General features: G+C 47.3%; 2 protein-coding genes and 1 long non-coding RNA gene across 6 annotated transcripts; all 3 read right to left on the bottom strand.

The window, feature by feature from the left end:
* Positions 1–11,574: 11,574 nt before the first annotated feature.
* LOC136530517 (protein PSK SIMULATOR 1-like) lies at positions 11,575–16,330 on the bottom strand. Of its 4 annotated transcripts, none has more exons than XM_066523247.1 (14): positions 15,807–16,330; positions 15,503–15,705; positions 15,335–15,388; positions 14,685–15,010; positions 14,477–14,569; positions 14,308–14,398; positions 14,052–14,145; positions 13,844–13,941; positions 13,658–13,727; positions 13,458–13,555; positions 12,873–12,989; positions 12,700–12,776; positions 12,571–12,615; positions 11,575–12,451 (listed from the first exon to the last, which is right to left on the bottom strand). In XM_066523247.1, exons 2-14 carry the CDS (start codon positions 15,659–15,661, stop codon positions 11,884–11,886), a joined length of 1,890 nt encoding a protein of 629 aa, XP_066379344.1. In that variant the 5' UTR covers positions 15,662–15,705; positions 15,807–16,330; the 3' UTR covers positions 11,575–11,883. The 4 variants fall into 4 exon arrangements, with proteins under 4 accessions (XP_066379344.1, XP_066379342.1, XP_066379343.1 ...); XM_066523245.1 differs by having other exon boundaries at positions 15,335–15,705; positions 15,807–15,875; positions 15,966–16,329; XM_066523246.1 differs by having other exon boundaries at positions 15,335–15,705; positions 15,807–15,909; positions 16,085–16,329.
* A 1,106-nt stretch (positions 16,331–17,436) lies between these two features.
* LOC136530515 (pre-mRNA-splicing factor ATP-dependent RNA helicase DEAH1-like) lies at positions 17,437–24,148 on the bottom strand. The gene is made up of 12 exons (XM_066523242.1): positions 24,108–24,148; positions 21,813–21,902; positions 21,493–21,579; positions 21,272–21,387; positions 21,118–21,184; positions 19,987–21,027; positions 19,835–19,897; positions 18,556–18,679; positions 18,388–18,488; positions 18,209–18,271; positions 18,048–18,120; positions 17,437–17,957 (listed from the first exon to the last, which is right to left on the bottom strand). The coding sequence occupies exons 3-12, from the start codon at positions 21,544–21,546 to the stop codon at positions 17,911–17,913; spliced, it is 1,749 nt and encodes a 582-aa protein (XP_066379339.1). The 5' UTR covers positions 21,547–21,579; positions 21,813–21,902; positions 24,108–24,148; the 3' UTR covers positions 17,437–17,910.
* Positions 24,149–24,370: 222 nt separating this feature from the next.
* On the bottom strand, positions 24,371–24,955 carry LOC136530516 (uncharacterized). The gene is made up of 3 exons (XR_010777796.1): positions 24,847–24,955; positions 24,495–24,552; positions 24,371–24,409 (listed from the first exon to the last, which is right to left on the bottom strand). It is a non-coding gene; the product is annotated as an uncharacterized lncRNA (long non-coding RNA).
* Positions 24,956–25,060: the final 105 nt, after the last annotated feature.

Below are 25,060 nucleotides of genomic sequence, written 5' to 3'. Positions count from 1 at the left end.
AAATCTTTATTGAAAATGGTCAAAAATTCTCCCTATTTAGCTTTTACTTCCCAATTCAAAATCTATGCAAAAATTTTTAGTTGGTCCCTAAAACTAAGTTGTAGAGGATTAAATTCTAAGCAACTTTTATTTTGGGCCATTTTCAAAATAAGTCATTTTCTTGCTCAAAAGGGTATTTGAAAACTGATATTTGAAATTCCTTGAAAATAGAATTTGAAAAAGGGTTTTCTCCTTTCATGGGCCACCGCCTCCTTTCTGGCCCGCCAGCCGAAGCCGGCCCACGCTCCACGCCGACCCACGCCGCGCCTTCACCGCGGCCCAGCCCAACTCGCGTGCCTGGCCTGCCTCCGCGCTGGCCCGCTCGCCCGACCTGCCCCAGCGCAGCGCCACGCCGTTCCCGCGCGCCGCGCCCGACCGCGTCAGGGCGCGCTCGCCGTGTGGCCACCATGCGTTGGCGACGCACGCCGCGCGGCAGCCTTGGCCTGCCTCGCCCTCCATGCGCTCGCCTTCATCTGCTGCCCCCGCTGCGCTCCTCACTCCGCACTCTCGCTCGCTCAGAAGCCGCGACAGCAGCAGCGCGCGCCCGCTCTCACCACCGAACGCCGCCGCTGCCCCGCCGGCGACGTACACTCCTTCCACGCCTTCATTCTTCGATTCCCGCCACCAGCAGCTCCGCCTTGAGTCCCTGCCTTGCCTGCGCTCGCTCGCGGCCGCCGTCGTCGAGGTAAGGGCCGAGCTTGGCCGCCTCCTTCCTCTCCGGCAAGCGCGCTATCGCGGTCGCGTGGTCCGTCACGCCGCCGGGCCAACGCCACCCTCCCAGTCGGTGTGGCTCGGCGTGGTGTGCACGCTGGCACCGCCTGCGCCACCGGGAGAGCTCGCCGCCGGTGAGCACCGGTCGGCGGGGCTCCACCCCTGCTCTCGGGTCGCTGACCCGTGGGGCCGCAGGGCCCAGCCGCAGTGACCGGTGGAAGTTTCGGGTGCACAGCACCGGGTGCACCCAACAATTGTGTCGGCTGGTTTTGAAATGGATTTAAGAAATGCTTTTCAGAATTCTGTTAAATGCTTTGGAAATTTATAACTTGCTCAAATTTGCTCCAAATTTGTTGAAACAAATTTTGCTAGGTTTCTTGTCACCAGATCTACATGATAAAATTTTTGAATGTCATTTTTGAGATACTTTTCTGTAGAGCTTTAATTAATTCTTAATATTGCTGATATCTTGAAAAATGGTTAATAAATCCTATATGTATCAGAAAAATATGATTCTAAGTTTGTTACTCTTCTTGTGTAATGTACTTCCTAGGAAAAATATGTACCAAGCATGTCCTATAGAAAAATTGTGAGATGTAGTTCAAGTGTCTTTAATGGCTGATTTTTGTTATTTTTGCTAGAGAGCAAAATTTGTATAAAACATGCATGTGATAATTTTTGTACAGTAATTATTTACTGTTTAGAACCTAGGAAAAATACTAAATCTGTTGTTTGACACTTTTCATAATACAAAGTATTTTCATGTTCATAATTATGCCATAGCTTGTCATTTTTGTGTAGGCTATTCCACTTATCCAAATGCCATAAAAATCTGATGGTAGACTACTTAGGGTAGTACTGTGCTATGGTAATTTTCTAAGATTTTTCTAAGCTATAAAAATAGATGTTGTTATTCAAACCTATTATTAACTAGGGTTAATCATATGTTGCTTTGTGTATGCTTAAGAAATTAGTGAAGCTTTGGTGTATCTTTGAAGCATTTAATGAGATGTGTTGACTTAGCATATTAGTACTTGACTTGAGTTACTTCATCGTAGTAATGTTGATGGAACACTTGGACAGTTATAATGAATATGACAATATGGAAGTTGTTAATGATCATTGGTTATCATTATTTGCTTAATCACATGTTTGCTCTAGTATAGGTGCAAATCTAGTTGACAGGTTAATAATAATTAACTTGATAATAATGCTTTTGGAAAGGCTCTTGAAATGCTAAAAATGCTTCTTTTTGCAAATGAGTCAGCTACACTACTATAAAGCCCTTCATAATCCTTGGTGTCACTTATTTTCGGTTATGTCGGGTAAGTCTAGCTGAGTACCTTCTCGTACTCAGGGTTTTATTCCCACTTGTTGCAGATGGGCAGATGTATTACGGCTACTGTATCAACTGCCTTTATCCTGCGATGGATGATGCTTAGGACCATGGGCATGGTCATTCCTTATGTCTCGTCTGATACTTTTGTTGGAGATGATCATTAGCTGGCACTGTATTTGAACTCCGTGTGAGTGTGTGTGGTTTTGAACAAATGGCTTCTGCTACTTCTATTTGAACTCGTTTTGTAATAACTATGTTTAAACTCTGATGTATCTGAGATGAAAACTTTTATGTAATATGTGATGGTGACCGCTAAACTTATTACGATCTTGGCTGGTATGTGAGTTGGTTTGAAATCCTTCGAGATTTCACGGACTACCGGGTTATACGAGCTTAAGTTTGTTAAATCGTCTGCTCTGGCGGATGATTTTCTTACTTAATTTCATATAATTGGTCGGTTCTGTTACAGCTGGCGGGACCAGAATTGGGGCCTTTGTCAGGAGCACTTTGAGCTTGTCAAGCGCCTCCTGAGCCTTAGGCGTCCACGCAAATCAGTCGGTTTTCTTCAGGAGCTAGTAAAGGGGGAGCCCCCATTCGCTGAGGTGCAAAATGAAGCGACTAAGTGCTGGGAGGCACCCAGTAAACTTCTGAACTCCCTTCAGGTTCGGAATCGGGCTCATCTTCATGATGGCTAAGATTTTTATAGGGTTAGCTTCGATGCCATGCTTGGAGATGATGAATCCAAGCAGCATGCCTCTTGGGACCCCAAAGATGCATTTCTCGGGGTTGAACTTGATGTCGTTCTCCTAGAGCTTCCTGATGGTCTGCTCCAGGTCGGCCATGAGCTAGTCCGTCTGCTTGGACTTGACTACGATGTCATCCATGTAAGCCTCAACGGTCTGCCCGATTTTGTCTCCAAAGCATTTGGTCATGCAACGCTGGTATGTAGCCCCAGTGTTCTTGAGTCCGAACAGCATCGTAACGTAGCAGAACGATCCGAATAGGGTGATGAAAGAGGTCGCGAGCTGGTCGAACTCTTTCATTGTGATCTAATGGTACCTGGAGTACGCATCAAGGAAGCATAGGGTTTCGCACCCCGAGGTCGAGTCAACTAACTGATCTATGCGTGGCAAAGGAAATGAATCATTTGGGCACGCCTTATTGAGGCTCGTGTAGTCAACACACATTCTCCATTTCCCACTTTTCTTTTCTACCAGAACAGGATTGCACAACCACTCTAGGTGGTATACTTCCTTGATGAAACTGGCTGCCAAGAGCTTAGCAATTTCCTCATTGATGAGCCTCCGTTGTCCTCATTGAAGCGGCGCAGGTGTTGTTTGACCGGCCTGGAACCCGGCCTGATCTTCAAGGCATGCTTGGCGACTTCCCTTAGAATTCCTGGCATATCCGAGGGTTTCCATGCAAAGAAGTCTTGATTCCCAGAGGAAGTCGATGAGCGCGCCTTCCTACTTGGGGGAGAGGGCGGTGCCGATGCGCACCGTCTTGTCGGTGGAGTTATCGGGGTCGACGAGGACCTCCTTGACGTTCTCCGTAGGCTCAAAGGATTTGGCCACCCACTTTGCATCGAGCACTCCTTCAGCGATGTCCTTCCTGATGGCTACGAGCTCCTTGGAAGCGAGGGTTGCCGAAGCGAGCTCACAGCTCTCGACCTCACACTCGTAGGCCCTCTAGAAAGAAGTGCCGACGGTGATGACCCCGCGTGGGCCTGACATCTTAAGCTTGAGGTAGGTGTAGTTGGGGACGGCCATGAACTTTGGGTAGCATGGTCATCCTACGATGCCATGGAAAGGCGCTCCGGTCGACCAGATGCGCGCTCGGTCGATGCCCAAGGCGTCGAGAGTCTCGGTGAACATGATGTTGAGGCCGCTGCCTCCATCCATTAGTACCTTGGTGAGATGCTTCGTACCAATGATAGGGTCGACCATGAGCGGGTACCTGCCTAGGTGTGTGACGCTTTCCGGGTGGTCGAATCAGTCGAAGGTTATGGAAGACCCTGACCATTTAAGGAAAGCGGGCGTGGTGGGCTCAGCTTCATAAACCTCTCAGCGCGCGAGCTTCTATCGGCACTTGGAACCATATGCCTCTAGCCCACCAAAGATCATGAGGCAGCCATCCAGCAACGGAAAGCCACCATCCTTCTCTCCGGTGACATCGGCTTCTGCCTTGGGTTTCTTCTTCTGCTCCCATTTCTTGGAGCCGTCGGTAAAGAGGCGCTTCATGAGGGAGTAGTCCTTGTACATATGTTTGACGGGGAAGGCATGGTCTAGGCATGGCCCTCGAGCAGCTTGTCAAAGTGATTGGAGGTGCCCTCGGCCGACGCTCGATCGGCTTTTCGCTCGGTGGCGGCCGCGAGCAAGCCCCTACGCTGTTTCCGGTTCTTCTTCTTATTTGAACGGTCGGAGGGGCCTTTGTCAGCATCCTCATTCCGCTTCGCCTTGCCTCTAGAGCGATTCAAAATTGCTCCAACCGCCTCCTCACCGGAAGCGTGGCTGGTCGCGATGTCGAGGAGTTCCTTGGTAGTCTGTGGGCCCTTATGTCCCAACTTATGGACCAGGGACTCACAGGTGGTCCCTGATAGGAAGGCTCTGATGATGTCGGCATCGGCAACATTAGGGAGCTCATTGCATTGCTAGGAGAAGCATCGAATGTACTCACGGAGAGTCTCTCCCGACTTCTGTCGGTAGTTCTTCAAGTCCTAGGGGTTCCTAGCGCACGTGCAAGTGCCGTAGAAGTTCCCCATGAAGATTTGTTTCAGGTCTGCCCAACTCTGAACACAGTTGGGCGGAAGGTCCTCTAGCCATGTTCACGTCGAGTCAGTCAGGAACAGGGGGAGATTGCGGATGACGAAGTTGTCACTGACCGCACCACTAGCCTAGCAGGCGAGCCGGTAGTCCTCGAGCCACAAGCCTAGGTTAGTTTCCCTTAAGTATTTTGGGATGTTAGTCGGAGGGCGGTATCGGGGCAGGAGCGTCGCCTTGAGGATATGCCAACCGAAGGCCTAGGGCCCTGTTGGTTCGGGTCTATGACTCCGGTCCTCCTCACGGTGATAGCGTCTGCATCATCGAGGGTGGTAACCAAGGCTAGCCCCCTCCCCCGCATCACTGCGGGTATGCCAGCGAGCGTCGAGGGTGTCGCACGTGTCACGGTTGCGGCCAAGATGCTCCTACACCGAAACAGTTATGCGTGGACTGCCGTCGTGTGGCGCCTGGTGGACTGATGCGTCCATGTCGGGTCACACTGAGGGCATGCGCTGGCTGGCGTCGAGCTCCCGTCGCTGAGACAGCGAGCTCTCGGCCTGCTACATAGCAGTACACTCGAGCAACGTGCGAATCTCATGGTGGGCCCGTCGATCCTCGGGCGTCGTAGGCACCGGAAGCCCCCTGAGCAAGGCTACGGTAGCAGCAATGTTCTAGCTTGCCCGAGCGAAGTGCTGGAGCGCTTGATCGTCCTCGATGATCCTCTGGTTCATGTCATGGGCCATGGCGCGTGCACGCCCCTCGTCTCTGGATCAAGCTCCGCGCGTTCCTGCTCGAGCTGGAGTCGTGCTTCCTTAAGCTCTATGTGCTGGGCCTTCAGCTGCTTCACCCGCAGGCGGGGTGGGGCTTCTGTATCTCCCTCGACCTCGTTGTCGAGGTCGTTCGTCGGGGTAGCCTCCTCCTCGTGGATGCTTTCGAAGTGTCCCTCAGGGGTACCTATCATGAAGCATTCACGAGAGGGGTGATGACTCCCCCTGCTAGAGTCAGAGCCAGAGGGCGACTCCAACTCCTCTATGAGAAGGTCATGGAAAGACTTTGCGACATGTTCGCTCATCCCCACGAACTCGTCGTTCGTGGGGGATGGAATAATTCGTTGCGCCACAAGGTGGCCAACGGTCTCTGCGGCGTTGTGGATATCGAACGGGAGCACTGTCGGGGCGCTCCGGATGAGGTATTCTAGGGAGAGCGGCTCTCTCCCGGTAAGCTACGCCATGACGTTGGTGAACGAGAAGGTGAGGTGGCACAGGCCTTTTCGAGATGGTTGGGGTCCTAGCCGAGCTGACACTCCAACCTCCTGTAGTTGAAGTCGAAGAGCTGGCCGCTCCTAGGGGCGCGGGCCTTCAGTGCGTGCTACCGTAGCTCCTCAAGCACCTCGGTGATCGCGTCGTGGCCGGCGGAGTGGAGAGGCTGAATGACGACGGGTGCCCGTGCCAGCTCTCCCTCCGTCGTGATGATGAAGTCTAGGTCTCCAAAGCGCATGTGCACGCCTAGGACCCAGGTGATGTCGTGACTAGTTATCCGAGGACTGGTGTTGATGTCGAGATGCGCAAAAGGCCCCTACCTGGCGTGCCAACTATCGGTGTTTCGAATAGCCGACTAGTAAATTTGTATATTGCGCGTCTAACCCGGATGGTGTGCTAAAAGGACACAAGGATTATACTGGTTCAGGCTGAATGTCCCTACGTCTAGTTTTGGGCTGCTCGTGTTACCAGCACTGAGTTTGTAGTAGGGGGTTACAAACTGGCGAAAGAGGGAGGAGCTCCCAAGTCTCTATGGTTCGATTGCTCGATGCTTCTACTGCTCAATCTATCGGTCGATCGATCTCCCTTGAATGGTGCCCTGCCTTCCCTTTTATAGACCAATGGGATAGAACAGGATACCAGAGACCGAGAGAAGGGAAGAGGGAAAAAAGAAAGAGAAATAAGGCTCCCGGGGGTGTGTCCTCCTCCTCTTCGCGTGGGTCCCGCTGACCCTGTAGATCGTGGTGGCAGCAGCGTCGCACCAGGGTCCTGTTAGCCGCTGCAGCATACGTGCAGGCGTCGTGCGTCGTTCTTGTCTTCCATCCCTTTAGAGCGGACAGAATGGTCAAAGGGTCTCCTGACAGAGGCCATACGGGGGGCTGGCGGTACAGTGCCAGTCAACTGACGCCGGTTGACTGACGTTGGACGGTGGTCAGGCAGGGAGTTGGCAGCACAGTGTTGGCCTATTGATGCGGTGGGCGACGTGAGTCTCCCAGCATGGCCCGATACGACCGCAGTCAGATCAGGACGCGCTCAAGACGTGCTCCCGGGCGTGCGCCTCCACGCCGTAGTGGTTGAAACGGTTCGGGTCCCACCCTGGGGCCACTGCTTTTGTCCGGTAGCAAATCCGACCTCCAGGGAACGGTCGAGGCGGAAATCTCGCCCTAGGGGCCGGGCGAGACGGAATCTGACCCTCGGGGGTCGGACGAATCGGAGCCCTCCCGTGGGACCAGACGAGTCGGAGCCCGCGCCCTAGGGTCGGAGGAGTCGGAGCCCTCGCATTGGGGTCGGACGAGGTGGAAACCTCGTCCTCAGAGTCGGAGCCCACGCCTTGGGGGTCGGACGAGGCGGAAACCTAGTCCTCGGAATCAGACGGGGCGTGGCCCGGCCCCTGGGGGTCGGATGAGGCCGCAGTTACATCCTTAACCATCGGATGAGCCAACGTGACGCTCATTAATCCTTTGACTCAGATACCCGGGTATAGATATCCGACATTCTTAAACAACACGTTTTAAATCATCGAGGTAGATTACATGAAAGATTTTTGCATGTACACTACTTTATCGTTTTGCAATCTCCAGCAAATAAATCGACATCATAGCTTAACTCAAAACTAAATTTAAGATTTTTTTACAATATTATTTCCATTATTGGTTAGGACATCTCTTCTCATATCGTCATAGTAATATATTACTTAGAGTAAAATACACCGGAGGTCCATTAACTTTCGGTGAAGTGTCATCTAGGTCCATCAACTTTGAAACTGTATTTTTTGGTCCATTAACTTTCGTTTTGTGTCATCTAGGTCCATCAGCTTTGACTCTTACATTTTTTGTCCATGAACTTTTAAAATGGTTCACTGCAGGTCCACGCATGCATGCACGCACGTCGGCTTTTTGCGTCAGTGGAGCCATGCCTACACTCGCCGTCGTCGCTCGTCTGCCGGGCATGCATGTGTGTTTTCCTGCTCGAATCATGACAAGGGCGCATCGCTGCGCGGCTGCCCGACGCGGCCGTCGACGACCTTCTCATCCCGAGCTACTCATACCTCGTGGGGACGCTCTACGACATGGCGCGTGGCGGCACGGGGCAACCAGATGCTGCGGCTCGATATGGACAGCATGCGGAACCGCGTGCAGGAGCTCGAGCGCGAGTGCACGAGCATGAGGAAAGCCATCGACAAGATGGACCGGCGAGGCAGGGCACCGGTGGATAGGGGAGCGCCGTCCGTGCCGGCGGATGGGAGGTGGGGCGCGATAGTGACGAAGCGGTTCGGGTGCAAATTCCCGGCGTAGGTCTGCCAGTCGCAGCAGCGGACGGTGGTGGCACGGACTCGCCGGCCACGCATTGAGCAGAGCCCCTGAGTTCTTAGCCATTGCACATCCTAGCTTTGAGTTCATTGTTTTGTTCTCTTGATTCTTTCAGAGTTTTCCCTGCGCGGCATTGTGTCCTTTTTCACTGAGATCATTGAATTGCGTATTAGCAGCGCACAAATTGTACTTGGAAGTCAGGCATCTTGCTCTGATTGTGCAATGGCAAAGGTTCGCCACTCGCTGCAGTAGTGCTGCGCGTTGGGCGCGACCTTGTGCTCCAGCCGCATGTGGTCGAAGCACCGCAGCCCTTCCTCGAGCAGACCGTCGCGGCTGCAGGCGCCGACGTACGCCGCCGCGTCGGGCGCGTGGCCTTCCCTGACCATCGCGTCGAACACCTGCAGCGCCTTCCGCCCGTCCCCATGCAGCGCCAAGCCAGATAGCATGGCGCTATACGTCCATGCGTTCTTGCCGTCCATCGCGTCGAACACCGCCGTGGCCTTCTCGATGCTGCCGCACTTGGCGTACATGTCAAGCAGGGACGTCTGCATGATGGTGTTCAGCCTCACGGTGTTCCTCAGCAGCGCGCAGTGGACGCTCCGCCCGACGTCGAAGGAACCCAGGTGCGCACACGACGAGAGCACGCAGACTATGGAGCTCTCGTCGGGCCTCCACCCATCGAGCTGAAGCTGTCACCTGCCTCCGCAAGGCCGCGAGCTGCGCGCACGACTTGAGTACGAACGGGAACGTGTAGCTGTCAGGCCCGATGCCCGCCTCCAGCATGGCAACGTACAGGCGCGGCGCGGCAGCCGGCTCACGGCCGGCTCACAATCGCGACTCGAAGATGGACGCCGCGAGCTCCATGCCGCCCGGGCAGCCCGAGAGCGCGCTGAGGAGACCCGAGCTGGAGGCCGTAAGCATGACTCACGCACGCGGCACGCACGCCGGCGCACGGCCGGCCCATCGTCGTCTTTCTGATTGACGCTCCAACGATCGACCAGCGGCATCCTTTCCGGTCCATTATGCACGATCTCTCTTTCTTCTTTTGGCTCTGGTCTAATCCAGTAGAGCAGTAGTTCGTTCACTGCACGACATGTGGTCGCCTGTTACTAGCTAGCTAGCTACTGCACTTCATTTCATCTGATCTCAACATCGTCCGGCCAGGGCGTTCCCCGTCGAGGGCGGCGGCAAGGCGCTGCGGTTTGTCTACGGCAGCCGGCCAGGGCCGCTTAGCCGGTTAGCCGGGCCAAAATGCACTAACCCTGTCATGATTCGAGCAGGAAAACACACATGCATGCCTGGCAGACGAGCGACGGCGGCGAGTGCAGGCATGGCTCCACCGACGCAAAAAGCCGACGTGCGTGCATGCACGCGTGGACCTGCAGTGAATCATTTTAAAAGTTCATGGACCAAAAATACAAGAGTCAAAGCTGATGACCTAGATGACACAAAACGAAAGTTAATGGACCAAAAAATGCAGTTTCAAAGTTGATGGACCTAGATGACACTTCACCAAAAATTAATAGACCTCCGGTGTATTTTACTCTATTACTTATATATGTACACGTACAAAACTATATGTATCTTCTAAATAAAAAGAAACAAAGAGAATATACACCTTTGATTTTGGAACCGCGGAAGCTTGCTATTCCTGCTCATGTACTTCGACCAATACAATGGCCCTGGTTTCTCGTTACTAAAATTTAGCTACTAAAATTAACGACTAAACTTTAGCCACTCCTGTTTGGTTTGACAATTTAGTAGCTAAAGTGACTAAAGTTTATTTGGCAGTTTACTTCAGGAGGGATGAACCAAACAAGCCCAATATCCGTACAAATCTCTCTTTGCCAAAAAGCACGTGCGGAGCATGCGGTTCGGTTTTATTTTTTGGAACAAAAATTGAGTACTAAATCCGTTCCAAATTATAGTTTATTTAACTTTTTTGACCATAAGCTTGACCACTCGCCTTATTCAAAAAATTATGCTAAATATAACTTCTTGTTGTGGCTTACTTTATTAACAAATTTTTTTTCAAAAATGACTTAAATTGAACTACGTTAATATAATTTTTTTTAATAAAACGAGCGACCAAACCTGGAGTAAAAAAAAAGTCAAACGAATTATAAGTTGGAACGGAGGGAGTAAAACTTTGGCAAGGCAGTGGGCGAGTGGCCGTACGTAGGTATAAATACTCGTATCCTAACGTCTACGTCGTCCAGCATGCATGGGACACAGATATGACTTTGATGGACGTGCCTGTCGACGGGCCGGACCGGACCCTATGGCTGGATTTCCTGCATCACACCATACGTGTGGACCGGGTGTTGAACGAAGCGGATGTTTACGAAGGTCTATCGACGACTATGCCATTGCTTGCTTGCTTCTGGTCTCTGAGCCGTACGTCACCCATGTACGGCTGCAAAGGCTGGTGGGTGGACGGGCACCGAGCGAGGATCGCAACCATGCAACGGCGGGCGCATTGTGAACAGGGATGGATATCGCCGAGCCGCATGGGCACATACAGAGATACAGGCAACAACAACTCCAGTCTAGGCGCATATGGACCAGCTAGCAGTAGCAGGGTTTCCCGTGGCGGTTAGCCAGTAGCGCGCGCGCGCGCGAACACACGGACACAGCCACCACCAGTCCACCTCACACATCATCGGCGTCGACGTCCCTCTCTATAACTTCCCCGACCCTGCTGACGCAGCAGTCGCTCGCTCTTCAGCTGAATCGTCGGTCTCTTCGACTCTTCCTCACTGCTCTGATCGCTCCGGTGGTTCCAGCCATCCGGGTTCCGGGGGCCCTATGCGAGCGGTATCGCAAGATTCGCTTCCTGACACGCACGCTGCTTCAGCATCGCCTTTGGGCCTTTGCCTCTCAAGGTCACGAGCATGTACATGTACTACTCTGTTGTATTGCAGTGCAGTCACCGCTCAGCAAGTCAGCAGGCAAGGCATGGTGGTAGGAATAGGCAGCCATCCAATCCACCCACAGGTTGCTTGCGTCTCCAGCCGATGCATGCACGCCACAGCAATCTTGGATGGATGGCTTCCCAGCAATGTCAACGAGCCCAATCCAGGAGGCAGGACCGCAGGAGCATACACACAAATACGTATACTGACTGACCGCCGACAGCAAGACAAACAAAAAGGAGAAAAGAAAAATTCTTGCCTATGTATGTATATGCATGTGCTATATCCATCCTGCACTGTTTCTGCAGGCATTATGTATGCTAGTTAAGCTCATAATCTGCTAGTAATCCACACGATCACTCGCCACATCATGGTTTCCCAATCCTAATCCTGGCCTACTACACCTCTCCTTTCCTTCCCATCACTCTTCACACTCACGATCCTCTCACGCCTTTCAGTACACAGACACCCATGGCGTGCATTGCCATGCATACACCACCTGCTCTGCTGTCTCCTGAACCCTCCACAGCTTCGCTGCGCTGATGAGCGACCTCACGGTTGCTTCTGCACGTCCACTCTGTCCATCACGTCCAGCGCCCCCCTGATCCGGTCGATGTCGAAGCCAACAACCACGGGCGACGACGAGGCGGCAGACCTGCCCGTCGCCAGGGGGAAGACCCTGCCGCCGTGCTCCCGCTCCCGGGACGCCGACGGGCAGCAGTGGCTGCCGCTCTTGCTCAGCCTGTCGTTCCTGCTCAGCGCCAGCCTGTGGCCGCGGCCCGCCGTCGACAGCTCCTGGCTCTTGCTCTTCCCAGTCGTCCCAGCGGACCGCCGCCGGGTGTACGCGTCCTGCAGCATCTCGCGGTCTTCCCGGGTGAGCCCAGCAGCAGCGCCCCTGGACGATGCTGCTGCTGCCACCGCCGGGGCTGCGTGCACCGGGGAACGCACGGGGGATCGGCTCGGTGACCTGTTGTTTGGCGGCCTGCTGTAGCTGATCAGGATGTGGAGCCACACCACCAGGTCCAGTATGCACGCGTCGGCCTTCTCCTTGTCCGCGTGATACAGGGTCTCGATCTTCAGCGCGTCAGGTTGCCCAGCCTGTTTCCGTGACGGATCATTCCTGCACAAGCACAAATCGGAGAGTTCTTCAGTTTGGCCTCACACATTTAGCTTAGTATATACTTTGACGAATAATAATTACTCTTAACAAAAAGAAAATGGATCAGTGTCTTATCTTACCCTGTGTTCGCCCACTCGCCAACCCATCCGAATCCATGGTGTGCTCTGGTTCATAGCATTACAAACAAAGGTTAACATCAAAGTCGATTCTATTTTTTTTTGTAGCTAAAACATTTCGATTTGAAGTACCTGGCCGTATTATTGGCAACCGGGACAATCCATTGCAAAGTTTTCTCCATTGAACTCCTGATTTTAGTGATCGGAACCTAACGCAGCAGGAAATAATGTTTAGAAAATATAAAGCTCCCGTGTGGATGTTGTCAATGTGGATAATGGAGCATCATATTCAAGCATCAGAGTACCTCTTCAGATTCTGTGGAAGTTAGTAGTCTTGTTCGAAGAGCAGACTTGACATTTGGGGGCAGACCTTGATAGAGTGCATCTCTTGTACTTTGAGGGGGAACAGAGCTTCGGGAAACCTTAAGCAGCGACGTTAATATCAGTTAGTAAACAGTTCCCCAGGACCGTTCAACAAGTATTTTGTTGAAAGTATGTTCCAATTATGCATTTATGCTCATTAGTTGCATGAGATCTGTAACTATGACAGCATTCCTTTTTTTTCCAGAACAAAAGTTGCAAGATTTCCGTATGATGACTGATTGGCTGTAAAAATAGCACTTCTAAAGTGAAGATTTCGAAGTTTCAGAATGTAGTAACCCAACCGGATTTTTGAACCATATCCTATAACATCATTGGCCAATATGGCTACAGGTTGTGGACTGTAGAACCAAATATCTAGAAAATATATACAGAATATTTGGTCTGCTAGTTTCAGCATAACCTATTGATAATTTGAATATGAAAAATAAATGTAGCTGACCAATGTGGACACATGCAAAAGAGAAATGAGGCAGCAAAATATATTTAAGTAAACACGAGACACTTACAATATTGTCAATCTGAGAAATGATATTAGCATAGTGAAGAGAGAGACCAGCAGACCCCAACGTTTGACGGCTCTCTTGCGATTCGTTTGACTCTCCATCTACAGGAACAAAAGAACACAAAACAGACAAGTTAGTAGTAATTACTAGGTGGTAATCGTGACTGGTTTGATGACAAATATAGAGTGGGCGAGCAACCTTACCACAAGGCCCAAAAGTATCTTGAATCTCGACATGTAAGAACTGGACAATATCTACAAGCTTCTCCATGACCTACAAATAGGAGGTACAATTTGCATCATTCATCTCGCCCATTAAAAGCAGAAAATTACCAAATTTCCATCTGTGTACACTTTATCTTGTGCATGATTTGCATATGAACTACTTACATCATCAAGAGACTTAGACCAAAGAGACTTTTTCTTCAAATTATGTACATGCTTCCTCTGGCTCTTCAGTTCTTGTCTGATAATCTGAACAGTATCTCCTGTTCATTCATGACAGTCAGTTATAAGTGTGCTGAGATCAGGGAATTGGACTGGCAGCAAAATAGCATCTGAAACTACAAGGGCAATACATGGATGAACATCGGCATACCCCTTTCAAATGTAACTGATCTTTTCTCTTCCTCCAATTTACGGCTATAATCTTGCTCAAATCTATCTAATGCATGTAATTCATGGTAGAGATCCTATGGGACAAGTAGTGAAATAGCAACCAAATCAGAAAAGGCTAGAGGAATCAAATGGATTGCATGATCTGCAAAGGTTAACAAAAACCAAAGAAATGTAATCAAACACAGTTTGTTTTCTGTAATAACACTAGAGACTTTGTCAACGTATGTAATACTCACACCAGTGTGTCGAACAAGGGCCATCAGTTGCTGCATATCTGCTTTTGCCATTTCTTTTAATTCTGGTTGGGGTGTAATTTCTGACCCTAGCCTGGAAATAAACACAAGGACTAGTGAGATCATTACACTAGGAATCAATCATTAAGCCATGTTAACGGTGGGAACCTACTTGGAGAAATAACGATCTAGGTTGTGCCACTGAGGATCTTTGCATCGATTCCCAAATCTTATGACTTCTCGTGAAAATATACTCAGCTCTTGCCTGCAAAGATGTGACCAGAATATGAAACCTTTTATTATTTAGGAACGTTAAAGTTGGGCTATAACATCAGCTAAACCATCACAGAATTAAAATGCTAATATATGTGTTGGCAAACCTCTTGTCGGCTGCAGCAATTCTCATCAGATCATCCATGTTGCTTGAAACTAAACGTTGTACACCTTCTGATAGAAGGACCATGTCCTTCAAATAGTTCAGGTTTTCTTTGGACAAAGACTGCATGAGGCTCATGCCCTTAACTATTGTATTTGCAACCTCGAATGCAAGGATTGATATTTTGTTCCCCTTTGTCGTTGGTCTCGCCACAAACCCCCCTCCAGGGCTCAAACTTGACATGCTGCTGCCCAGATTATCTAGAACCTCTACTGCTTTCCCAAGTCCAGAGGTACTCTTTCTACCAAGGGCTATGCCTATGTCTGAAACCTGCAAGAAGAGTCGAGAAAAACAGAAGCATTACGAAACCTGGCAAAACAAGCTTCTTCTGAAGCACAGAAACCATGTCTGGATACACAACTCGATAGATTGACACAAGGTTCATGCTACAATGTAAGAACTTAGCTCCTCTCATTACCAATAAGATCACAAAGTAACATTATTTTCAGCAAAATTATTGTCATTACTCATTACACAATGTAATACCACACCTAAGTCTTAATGCACGATCCAACATTTGTTTCCCAACAATGAACTTATCGAATTTGATGCGCAATTATACAAGCACATGTAAATCCAGAAGGAAAGACTTGCCTTGCTCGGACCAGCCTTGCCGGTCATGCTTCTCCTAGGCTTCCCAGCCTTGGCCTTCCACGATTCAGCATGCGTCAAATGCGGCTCCTTGGAGACCGAGCGACGAGCCTTGCCGCTCGTGGACGGCGGCGAGCCCTTATCAGACAGACGAAACGACTGATCGCTCACCTGGTTAGGATCCACCGCCTCCTCGATGGGCGCGGTCTTGTTCTTGCTGGCGGCTGAGAATGCCCTGAAATCCTGCTCCACCACGAACCCCATCGCTCGGAACGAGAGCTCCGTCGGCGATTTGTCCCCGGCGATCCCCGCCGAACACACGCCGCCCATGATGACCAATGCCGACGCGACAAGTAGCTCCACCAGCCGAGCACCTGTAAGATGCAAAATTGGCCACGAATATCGCTCAATCCCACCCGACGCCGGCGATAAACAACGAAGTAAATGAACGCCGAAAAGATGGAACGAATCTTACCCGCTCGAGTCGTCGCGTTGACGACGCTCCCGCCGAAGGAAAAAATCAAAGCAGGAAGAAGGTGACGACCTCCAACAAACCAAGAACCAAGTGGGAATTGCGCCTTTTGAACACCAAACAAGGGAAGGGAATAGAAGGTATCAGCCACCAGGCAAGTACCGATGGGGAGGAACAAGACAAGGCGGCCAGACCCAGGCCGCGAAATTCCGCCGCCGATTAGTCAAGAAAGCCGGCTTCAGAGAGACGGGAGGATCAGATTTTTTTTGACGGGACCCAACCTCCGTTGAAAACTGCAGAACGAGCGGAGGGAGGGACGCTCCGTGCCGGAGCCGAGCAGCGGGGACAGGCACCTCCCACCGGTGGTGTTGATGGCGGCGGCCGGACGGGTAGGAACCGCGTGCTTTTCAGTGGTTGTTCCGATGTGGATTTGATCGGAGAGGAGACACCGAAGACAGTCGCGCTCGCTGGCTTTGCTTGTGTTTTGGTCTTTTCGGTGCCAGAATTTATTTTATAAAAAATAAAATAAAGGGGGATTGGCAAAGTCCACGGTTCAGACGGGTTTATTAAATGCAGGGTGTGTCAGCCCACCGCAGCACTGACTTTTTTGTGTGGGATTTGACTTTGCGCTCTTTGTCGACAAATCCACCGGTTTTCAAGTCCCTGATTAACTCTGGATTTCCTTTCGGTGGACATGAAATTTGGAGATAACGTACACAAGTTTTTAAATATTTGAAATCCCCATACTCATCTTTCCACATTTGTCTTCTTGTGTTGACCATCCGTACGTAGTTTAGACATGAATTCAACATGCATTCTACTATTGTGGGAAATCAGTGGGTGCAGATTTAAATATACTAGTAATCATTAATAAAATAATATAATAATATAACTGAAAGAATAACTCAATATATTCCCTTTTTTCCCCTTTTTAAGTATCACCTAGATTTCTGTATAGGTCAAACTTTCTTAAGTTTAACCAGATCTAATAGAAATATATTAAATGATTAACATTTACATCTCTAAATAAGTGTATTATAAAAATATATCCAATGATTAATTAACTGATACTTATTACGCCCCATAAATAGTAGTAATCTCTTGTATATATTCAGTCAAAGTTAAATACATTTAACTCATCGATATGTGAAAACGACACTTAAAAGGACCCGAGAAAGTAATTCTTCTATTACAGAGTGAATCCTTTTTGTCCTTAAAAGAATAGATTTTTATGCTGAAAATTGTCCTATAACAAATTAACTTCTAAGCTCTCACCATCAGGCCCATTTATTTCCTCGAGCCTCCAGCAGTCATGTCCACTAGCAAATACCAATATTCAAGAGTAGACAGCAACTATGCGGCGGGGTGGGTTTTGGGTAGGTTTAAGCCCATTAGCAGGATTGCATCCAAACATGCAAATTCCAACAACTAAGGCCATGATACCAGAACTAGACAGCTCCAGCGAGCACCTAAAACGGCTTTTTAGGTTGCATCTTGGCCTAGGGACGGCTTGCTAGACATTTTCAAGGATCCAACGCGTGGGCACGCTGCCTAAGCCAGGTGATGATATTGTTAGGACAGCAAACAAACACCGTAAACCAAACAAGTTAGTGGACCGTGACTGAATTATTCAGATTCAAAAACTGACGACTCCATTCCAACCCATCCATTTTCCCCAATATGACCAGTCCATTTATAGAAAGATTCACAACTTATGTTTTTGCAGAATCCCATATTCTAGGAAAAATCCCAAATTTATCCTTGCCGGGATAGGCCCTTGTCCACCCTACGTCCCTACCCAAGAGGCCGGCGAGGCAAGGCACATGTGCATTTTCTTGGACAATAGTCCCAACAGCATGGCGGCTAGCAACCCCAAACGCCGTATGCCAGCGCTCCCTCTAGTATGACAATTATAGCAGTTCACATGCATGTCTTCATGTCATAATTTACATGAACAATCGGCTACTCTGAAACCTAAGCAGGACAGTGAATAGTGACATCATCTATCATGTTCGCTGCGTTCTCAATATAAGGAGTTATATACATCTTCACTCAAAGCCTGATGCTCCTAGGCTGAGTCCAACACAAAAACATCCATGGGTCCTAGCTACAATGCAGCTCGTCCTTGACCCTTTGGTAGCTTCTTTGTTCCAGCTGTGCAGGAAAAAGGAAGATGCATTTAAGTCATAGCTCATACAACAAAAACTAGGTTGAGCGATTAATGGCATCACAATCAAGCCTTACAGTCTTCCACGTCCTTTAGCTGGTAATAATGTGGTGCTATCTCTACCAGCCATTCAGGCTTCAGTTCCGTCACCTGCAGTGCCACAGTATGTCCATTGTCACATCAATATACAACAAATTCTCCTACAGGTCTTAATGAGATTCTGAATAACAGGGCGTACCTGGCGCATAAACTCTTTTGTTGTGAGAACTAATTCGTGGTATACTACGGACCGCGGCCGTATCTGCATACAGCATATATAAGCACATAACACAAGAGATCATAACTAAAACTCGCAGAAGAAAAGGTAGAACTATGAATGCTATGAAAATGAGACGATGTACAATCAAATGAACTTGCCTCCGCTAATCCTGAACTAGGATGGATATGTACGGTCTGAGGGTTCTTGACAGTCTTATATGTACCATCCCTCTGCAACCGTGCAGAATGATGGAAGAAACCTACAGCACACATGAAGCAATTGCATCATTGTTAGAAAGCACTGAAGAATACCCCAAAGGCTCATACCTGATGTTATAGCTTTTTTAATAGCATCTAAATCACTGGCATTTGAGCAAATCTCAATCTCAACTCTTTCCATAAGCCCCTCTAGTTGATCCCGAATATCTCTTGCCCTCTTCATGCTGCGCACCTGAATTATCCAATGATAATTTTACCACATAAATTTGCAGAATCAAGGATCAACAGATAATTTTTAACTACTGTGTAAAGATGAATTCTGTTACAAGGCTGATAGCTAGAAACAATAAATGTCCTTTGACATGTATACTCCAGTGGATGCTATGTCAACTAACCAAGATTATAAAAGTTCGAATATATAACTTAGGTATTAGAGCATTACAGCTACAACTACGGGCAGAAGCATCTAAAGTGCTATGAAAACCAGAATGCTGATGACTGTTAGTGTTGTGAAGAAGCACATAGAAATACTATAGCGTAACAGTAGATGTAGTAGTAATTGAACAGTGTATCCAGTGCGTCATGGATCTTGAACCTCTAGGCAGCGTTGATACACTAAGGAAACTTTATATGTGTAACCCCACCCTAAAGCACTCTAATGGAATTGTCTCAAATTCACATCTTCTAGCAGTAGCGAGATCTTTTTGATGAACATATTAGTGTAGCTTATGAACCTAAGACACAATAAGATAATACGCAGCTGCTTGCTAATTCCACTCATATCTAATTAGATATTATAGAATTTTGATTCCACTCACAATCACAATTTTAAATAATTTCACATTGGCTTTATGGGAATCAAGGTTTTGGAATATAATACTCCTATATGACTAACAAATATTTCTTTTCACGGTAATTCAATGTTCATGACCCATGATGTGTATTGGGAAGAGGGGTATTCAGACAAATATAGTTGAAATTCGCAAGAATGTTACAAGACAGCCTAGTGAAAGTTGGGCCCATAAGCAGAGAATATAAGCAGCCCGTAATGTTGAGGTATATTCAGGGAAACAAAAACCATTAACTAACCAGTGGTCACAGGATTTTTTGGGTACAGCAAGCTTTTCCCAAGGGACCAACAATCAAATTTCAATAATGCACTAACAGCAGGTGAGATTCTCCACCCTATTCCATCAATACTTTGTTTACAATATCTAAGTCATCCCCACCATTTTCCATTTCTTATGTACAAATATACCTTCTGAGAAAATATGAAAAATAAATAATAAAAGAGAACGTTTACTGGCTGATCAGATACCAAGATAACAAGAGCTTTTTCAGGCCAAGAAATTAACCCTGAGGATAATAAGTACGGGTAGGTAAAGACCTGTATATAGTTTTCGTAACACCATTGAGTTGAATAGTCTGTTTCTTTCCAAGAATTATACACCTGCAAGAATAAGTTAGCATTGACCATATAAAGGTGTGTGTGTGTGTGTGTGTGTATGCTTACAAAAGTAAACAGGCAGGGAATCATACATTTAGTAGTGCTATATGGTCCCCAACATTGCCAGTGTGGAAGTTCAACCTTGCATTATCTGCATGAACTTGTTTGTCCTTCGGACGATAAAATATAGAATTGCCAATTGACAACATGGATGCAATGGAGATGATCTCGTCAGAACACTTATATTTCTCTGAAGCAACAATCATCTTCGACAACATAGGATCCAGTGGAAATTCTGCCATTCTTCTTCCAGTCTTGGTCAACTCTCCACGACTGTTGAGTGCACTGAGAGCAAAAAGTTGTTCCAGAGCCCTTAATAGGGCTTCTGATGGAGGTGGATCCATGAAGTCAAAGTTAACCAAGTCATGAATACCAAGACTCTTGAGTGTAAGCACAACATTCGCAAGATTGGTTCGTTGGATCTCTGGAACAGTATTATCTTCTAGGTCGTGCATATAGTTATAACTCGTGTATAGACGGAAGCATTTTCCAGGTCCAGTGCGTCCAGATCTTCCTGCCCTCTGGTTTGCTGAAGCTTTTGAGATAGGATTAATAAGTAGAGATTCCATTCCTGTGCGGGGATTGTATGATTTGATCTTACAAAAGCCTGGATCAATAACATATTTTATACCATCAATGGTTAATGAAGTTTCTGCTATATTAGTGGCCAGAACCACCTTACGGGCACCCTCGGGGGTTGGCTCAAATATCTTAGCTTGAAGCTCGGTAGGCAGATTTGCATAAATGGGACATATAATTAATTCTGAAATTTTGGTGCCTAAGCCCCTTGTTCTGTGTTTAAGGATTTCATCAACTGTTTCAATTTCCTCCTGACCTGTGAGAAACACCAGGATATCTCCAGGGGGTTGTGTCACATGTATCTGTAAAACAGTGACAATTGCTGCATCTATGTAATCAGCTTCTGGGGCTTTTGTATAATGAATTTCAACCGGGTATCGCCTCCCAGGTATCTTGAAAATAGGAGCTGAATCAAAGTAGTCACTAAATTTTTCTGCATCAAGGGTGGCACTAGAAATGAGCAACTTCAGGTCTGGTCGAAAACGAGAAATATCCTGAAGGCAGGAAAACCATATTAATGTACATGGTAACATTTTGAGTTTGTATCAAATGTAGTTGCAATGCAATACATCAAGCTAGCTAACCTTCACCAGACCAAATAAGATATCAGTGGAGAGGGTACGCTCATGAGCCTCATCAACCATGACAACACTGCAGCAAAAATAAAGAAACAGACATAAGAAAGGTCTGTGATACTTTGGGGGAGGAACAAACACAGCTGCTTTCATAAATGGATACCTATAGCTAGCCAAATCTGGTTCACCAAGGAACTCCCTCAGAAGCATTCCATCAGTCATGTACTTAATAATTGTTTTATCTGAAGTGCAATCCTCAAATCTTATAGAGTAACCAACCTGAACAGTAGTTATTACAAATTTCAGATGATATGATAGAATATCGATTGAATGAAATTCCTATTATGAACTATGTGACATTAGAATTAAGAAAAAAAATCAAACCTCATGTCCAAGCTTAACACCCATTTCTTGAGATACTCTTGCTGCAACACTCATGGCAGCCACTCGACGAGGTTGAGTACATGCAACCTGCACAAAATTAAGTACCTTTAGTGCAGGCTGTAAATATAGGCAAACAAACATCATGGCCTAAACCTAACCTACTTGCTACATGCACATTTCATGAAACTGGAGCTCAGAGAGCTACTAGGGAGAAGCCCATACAGATCCTCTTCTATATCCGTGTATAAGACCAACCAAAACATACACAGACAATGCTCGCCATATTCTCACTAGAGTAATGGAGCTTATGGATATCTTACCTTTCCTTTCGCAGTATACCCAGCCTCATGAAGGTACTGAGGTATTTGTGTTGTTTTACCAGACCCAGTCTCGCCCACTATGACAATAACCTACAAAGAGAACTGAGGTTGTCAGAACATCAACTAAAGTCCAAATTCCTATAGCTATGAACCTAGAGTGGACCAGTTTGGTCCTAGATACGATCTGAGTTTGGTAGTCTGTCGACATTGATATATTGTATTTAGACTTTAGTATTGAGGTTTGATTTGGGACCCCTTAGTCACTTCCTTGGTATTGAGGTCTCTTCTACGCCTGATGGCATCTACCCCTCCCAAGAAAATACATTCAAGATATCCTTTCTTGTGCTGCTCTCACTAATACTCGCACAGCTGATACACCTATGGAGCTTGGTGTTCACTTGTGCCCCACTGATGGTGTGCCTCTCAACGATCCCACTCAGTATTGTCATCTTGTTGGGAGTCTTGTCTATCTTGGTATCACTCGTCCTGACATTTCTCATTCTATCCACATCTTGAGTTCAATTTGTTTCTTCTCCTAGTTAGGTCCACTATGCCCACCTCCTTTTTTTTCCACACGAGGCTAGCCCCATTTCCATTCAGTGAAACGGAAATACATGCGTCTGAAGAACCAAAGAAGAAAGATAACAGGCGACTGTCTCCAGCATATCTGAAGCTCTGCCTCAGAATCAGATAACCCCCAGGAGCTAGACTACGATAAACCCACCATATTACAGTCTATAGAACGAAACATAACACGACAATTGCAGACCTTTCAAGGTCAAGCACCGCCGTCACAAAAGACCTTACAGACTAACAAAAACCCAACTGTTTTCCTGTTCCTTTAACTTCCACTTCTTCAGTTACTCATTCTGGTCGTCTCCCTCTTGGTGCTCCCTCTGTTCCAGTTGCGGGCTATGGCAGTTGTGACTGCGGAGGTGACTTGGCTACAATGGCTGCTCAAGGATTTCGTTGTGCCAGTTACTGCACCGACTCCCCTCTCCTCTGATAGCGCTAGTGCGATCAATATTGCCAGGGACCCAGTGAAGCATGAACTCACCAAACACATTGGCATTGATGCTTCCTATACGAGATCGCAAGTGCATGATTATGTTATGACTTTCCACCATGTGCCTTCTGAGGTTCAGCTAGAGTATATTTTCATGAAAGCACAGACTAGGGCACACAAATAGCTATTTGCTCTCCAAACTCAATGCTGTTGAACTGCCATGAAGGGGGGGGGGGGGGGGGGGGGGGGGGGGGGGGGGGGGGGCGGGTTAGATATATGTATATTGTATTTAGACTTCAGTGTAGGGTGCTATCTGCACTTTGTACATCTTCATATGTGGCCCTTTGGCCATTGCAATAGAGCTGAGTTGCACATTACATACTTGAATCTTGGCCAGACCGGAAACTTAATTGACAAAAAGTTCTACTTGATACTTGTGTATGTCTTTTATTAAAAGTAAAGTATCATCTTTAATCCATTACATATTCTATTTTGAATATTAAAAACACATTACATATGGACTATATTTAGAGGATCCCAGTGTATTATCTATCTTTACCCAAAAAAAATGGAAACAAAGCATTCCGTCAAGCAGCCTGATGACGCATTGACACTGTTGTAGATGTATTCTTTTGCCAGAAAAATGGTATTGTTGTAGCTTTAGTTGGTGGATTTGGGGAAGCATGTGCTGGCGCTGAGAGACAAAGGAGGAGAGATTGGATTGCAAAGGAGCTAGAGCTTGGCGATGGATTGCTGCTGATTGGCGTTGCCGCTCCTACGCCAACGCGCTGTACGCCATCGATGGCGGCAGTGGCTCGCAGGTTGCAACTGTTTCCACAACGCTCGCGGCTGTGATGGCCATGTAGAGGTTCACAGAGGAGTCATGTCGAGGCCACGGTGTGGAGGTGGCCTCAATGTGTCCAGAGGCGCCAGACACGGGTCACTGCAGAGCAGCACCCCCCGCATCTTGGCATGTACCCTAGAGTGTGGCCAGCGCAACCTGTGCCTAGCGGAAGCTGCCATGACCGTTAGCAAGGAGGAAGAAGTGGCGATCAGACAGACAGGTGGACGGCGATATTAGCAAATGTGATAGAATGCTAGTTTAGGGTGATATTTATTCTTGATGCTATTTTACAGAACTTTTAATGGCATTATTCGTATGTGGAGATCTTTCGATGCTACGTAACTAATTTTCCCTAGATTCTATGATTTAATCTATGGATGCCATGTGTCATCCAAATAATGATCATCAAGCAATATCATTACAAAAGGTCAAAAGCAACACAAACCTGATACTCTTCTACAGCCTTAAGCAATTCATCCCTAAATTTGAAAATTGGAAGTGTCTTTCGCTCATCCTAGTTCAGAAAAGGAGAATTGTTAATAAAGAGGATATTAACATAAATCTTTCAGGAATGTATGCAGCTGCCAAGAAAAGTACACAATGTTCTATACTTCTATCACAGCAAAAGAAAAGGCTACACATCACATATGGACTACATGTTCTATGACCAGTAACCACACTCACCTGGAGCTCCCTTTTCAAAATATCTTTTGCTTCAATGTCCTCTTTATCTGAATCGTCTTCAGGCTAGAATAGGAAATTTCAGTAAGATAACAATACCTCTTAAAGACATCACGATAAACAAGGAAACTAAAAGCATGTAACTGATTACCTGGGTTCCTTCTATGACTGATGATTTAACAAAATCAATCGTATCTTCAAATACATACCTAAGAAGTTGTAAATGTAATACAAGAAGAAATCAAGTGTCAGACAAAGGCGCAGTCAACATTATTCATCAATGTCATGCAATAGAAATAGCTCAGTTCAAACAAAATGTATGCACAAACTCTTTGCATTACATACGAAATATAGCTTACTGCTGAATGCTGAATTAGGTTAAAAAAAAAGTCTGTTCTCAAGAAAATTTGGACCCACAAAGATTCCTAGGTAAGTAGCAAATAGCATCAACTAAGTAGCAGAAGTCCCTGAAGCAATATAACTTTTATAACATTGTCAGTTACCCTATTCTTGTAGATGTAGAGCTCCAACTGACTCTTCTCGCTCACAACCTCCTCGCCAGCAGACTATCTTCTCATACTTCCGGATGGTCCTATGGCAGCTTGTGTCTACAGACTACAGTGGAAGCAGGGCAATCAGGACTATCGCTTTTTGCCTTCAGCTCAGACATTAGTTGAGGCTTGCACATGACCCTCCCGGTTCTTGTTTGTGGTCATT

This window comes from Miscanthus floridulus, unplaced genomic scaffold, assembly GCF_019320115.1.
Source record: "Miscanthus floridulus cultivar M001 unplaced genomic scaffold, ASM1932011v1 fs_14_2_3, whole genome shotgun sequence".
Lineage (NCBI taxonomy): Eukaryota > Viridiplantae > Streptophyta > Magnoliopsida > Poales > Poaceae > Miscanthus > Miscanthus floridulus.
The sequence above is the reverse complement of the archived record's forward strand: the minus strand, read 5'-3'. Positions and strand labels throughout refer to the sequence as shown.

Excerpts from the sequence above, each read along its gene's own strand:
- LOC136530517 (XM_066523244.1), bottom strand. The coding sequence starts at position 15,661 with ATGGGCGGCGTGTGTTCGGCGGGGATCGCCGGGGACAAATCGCCGACG. Across the intron at positions 14,399-14,476 it reads CTAGATCGTTATTTCTCCAA|GCTAGGGTCAGAAATTACAC; the intron begins GTAGGTTCCCAC and ends GTTTATTTCCAG. Across the intron at positions 14,146-14,307 it reads CCCTTGTTCGACACACTGGT|GATCTCTACCATGAATTACA; the intron begins GTGAGTATTACA and ends CTTGTCCCATAG.
- LOC136530515 (XM_066523242.1), bottom strand. The coding sequence starts at position 21,546 with ATGAGTGTTGCAGCAAGAGTATCTCAAGAAATGGGTGTTAAGCTTGGA. Across the intron at positions 21,028-21,117 it reads TCTTATTTGGTCTGGTGAAG|GATATTTCTCGTTTTCGACC; the intron begins GTTAGCTAGCTT and ends TCCTGCCTTCAG. Across the intron at positions 18,680-19,834 it reads GTTACGAAAACTATATACAG|GTGCGCAGCATGAAGAGGGC; the intron begins GTCTTTACCTAC and ends TGGATAATTCAG.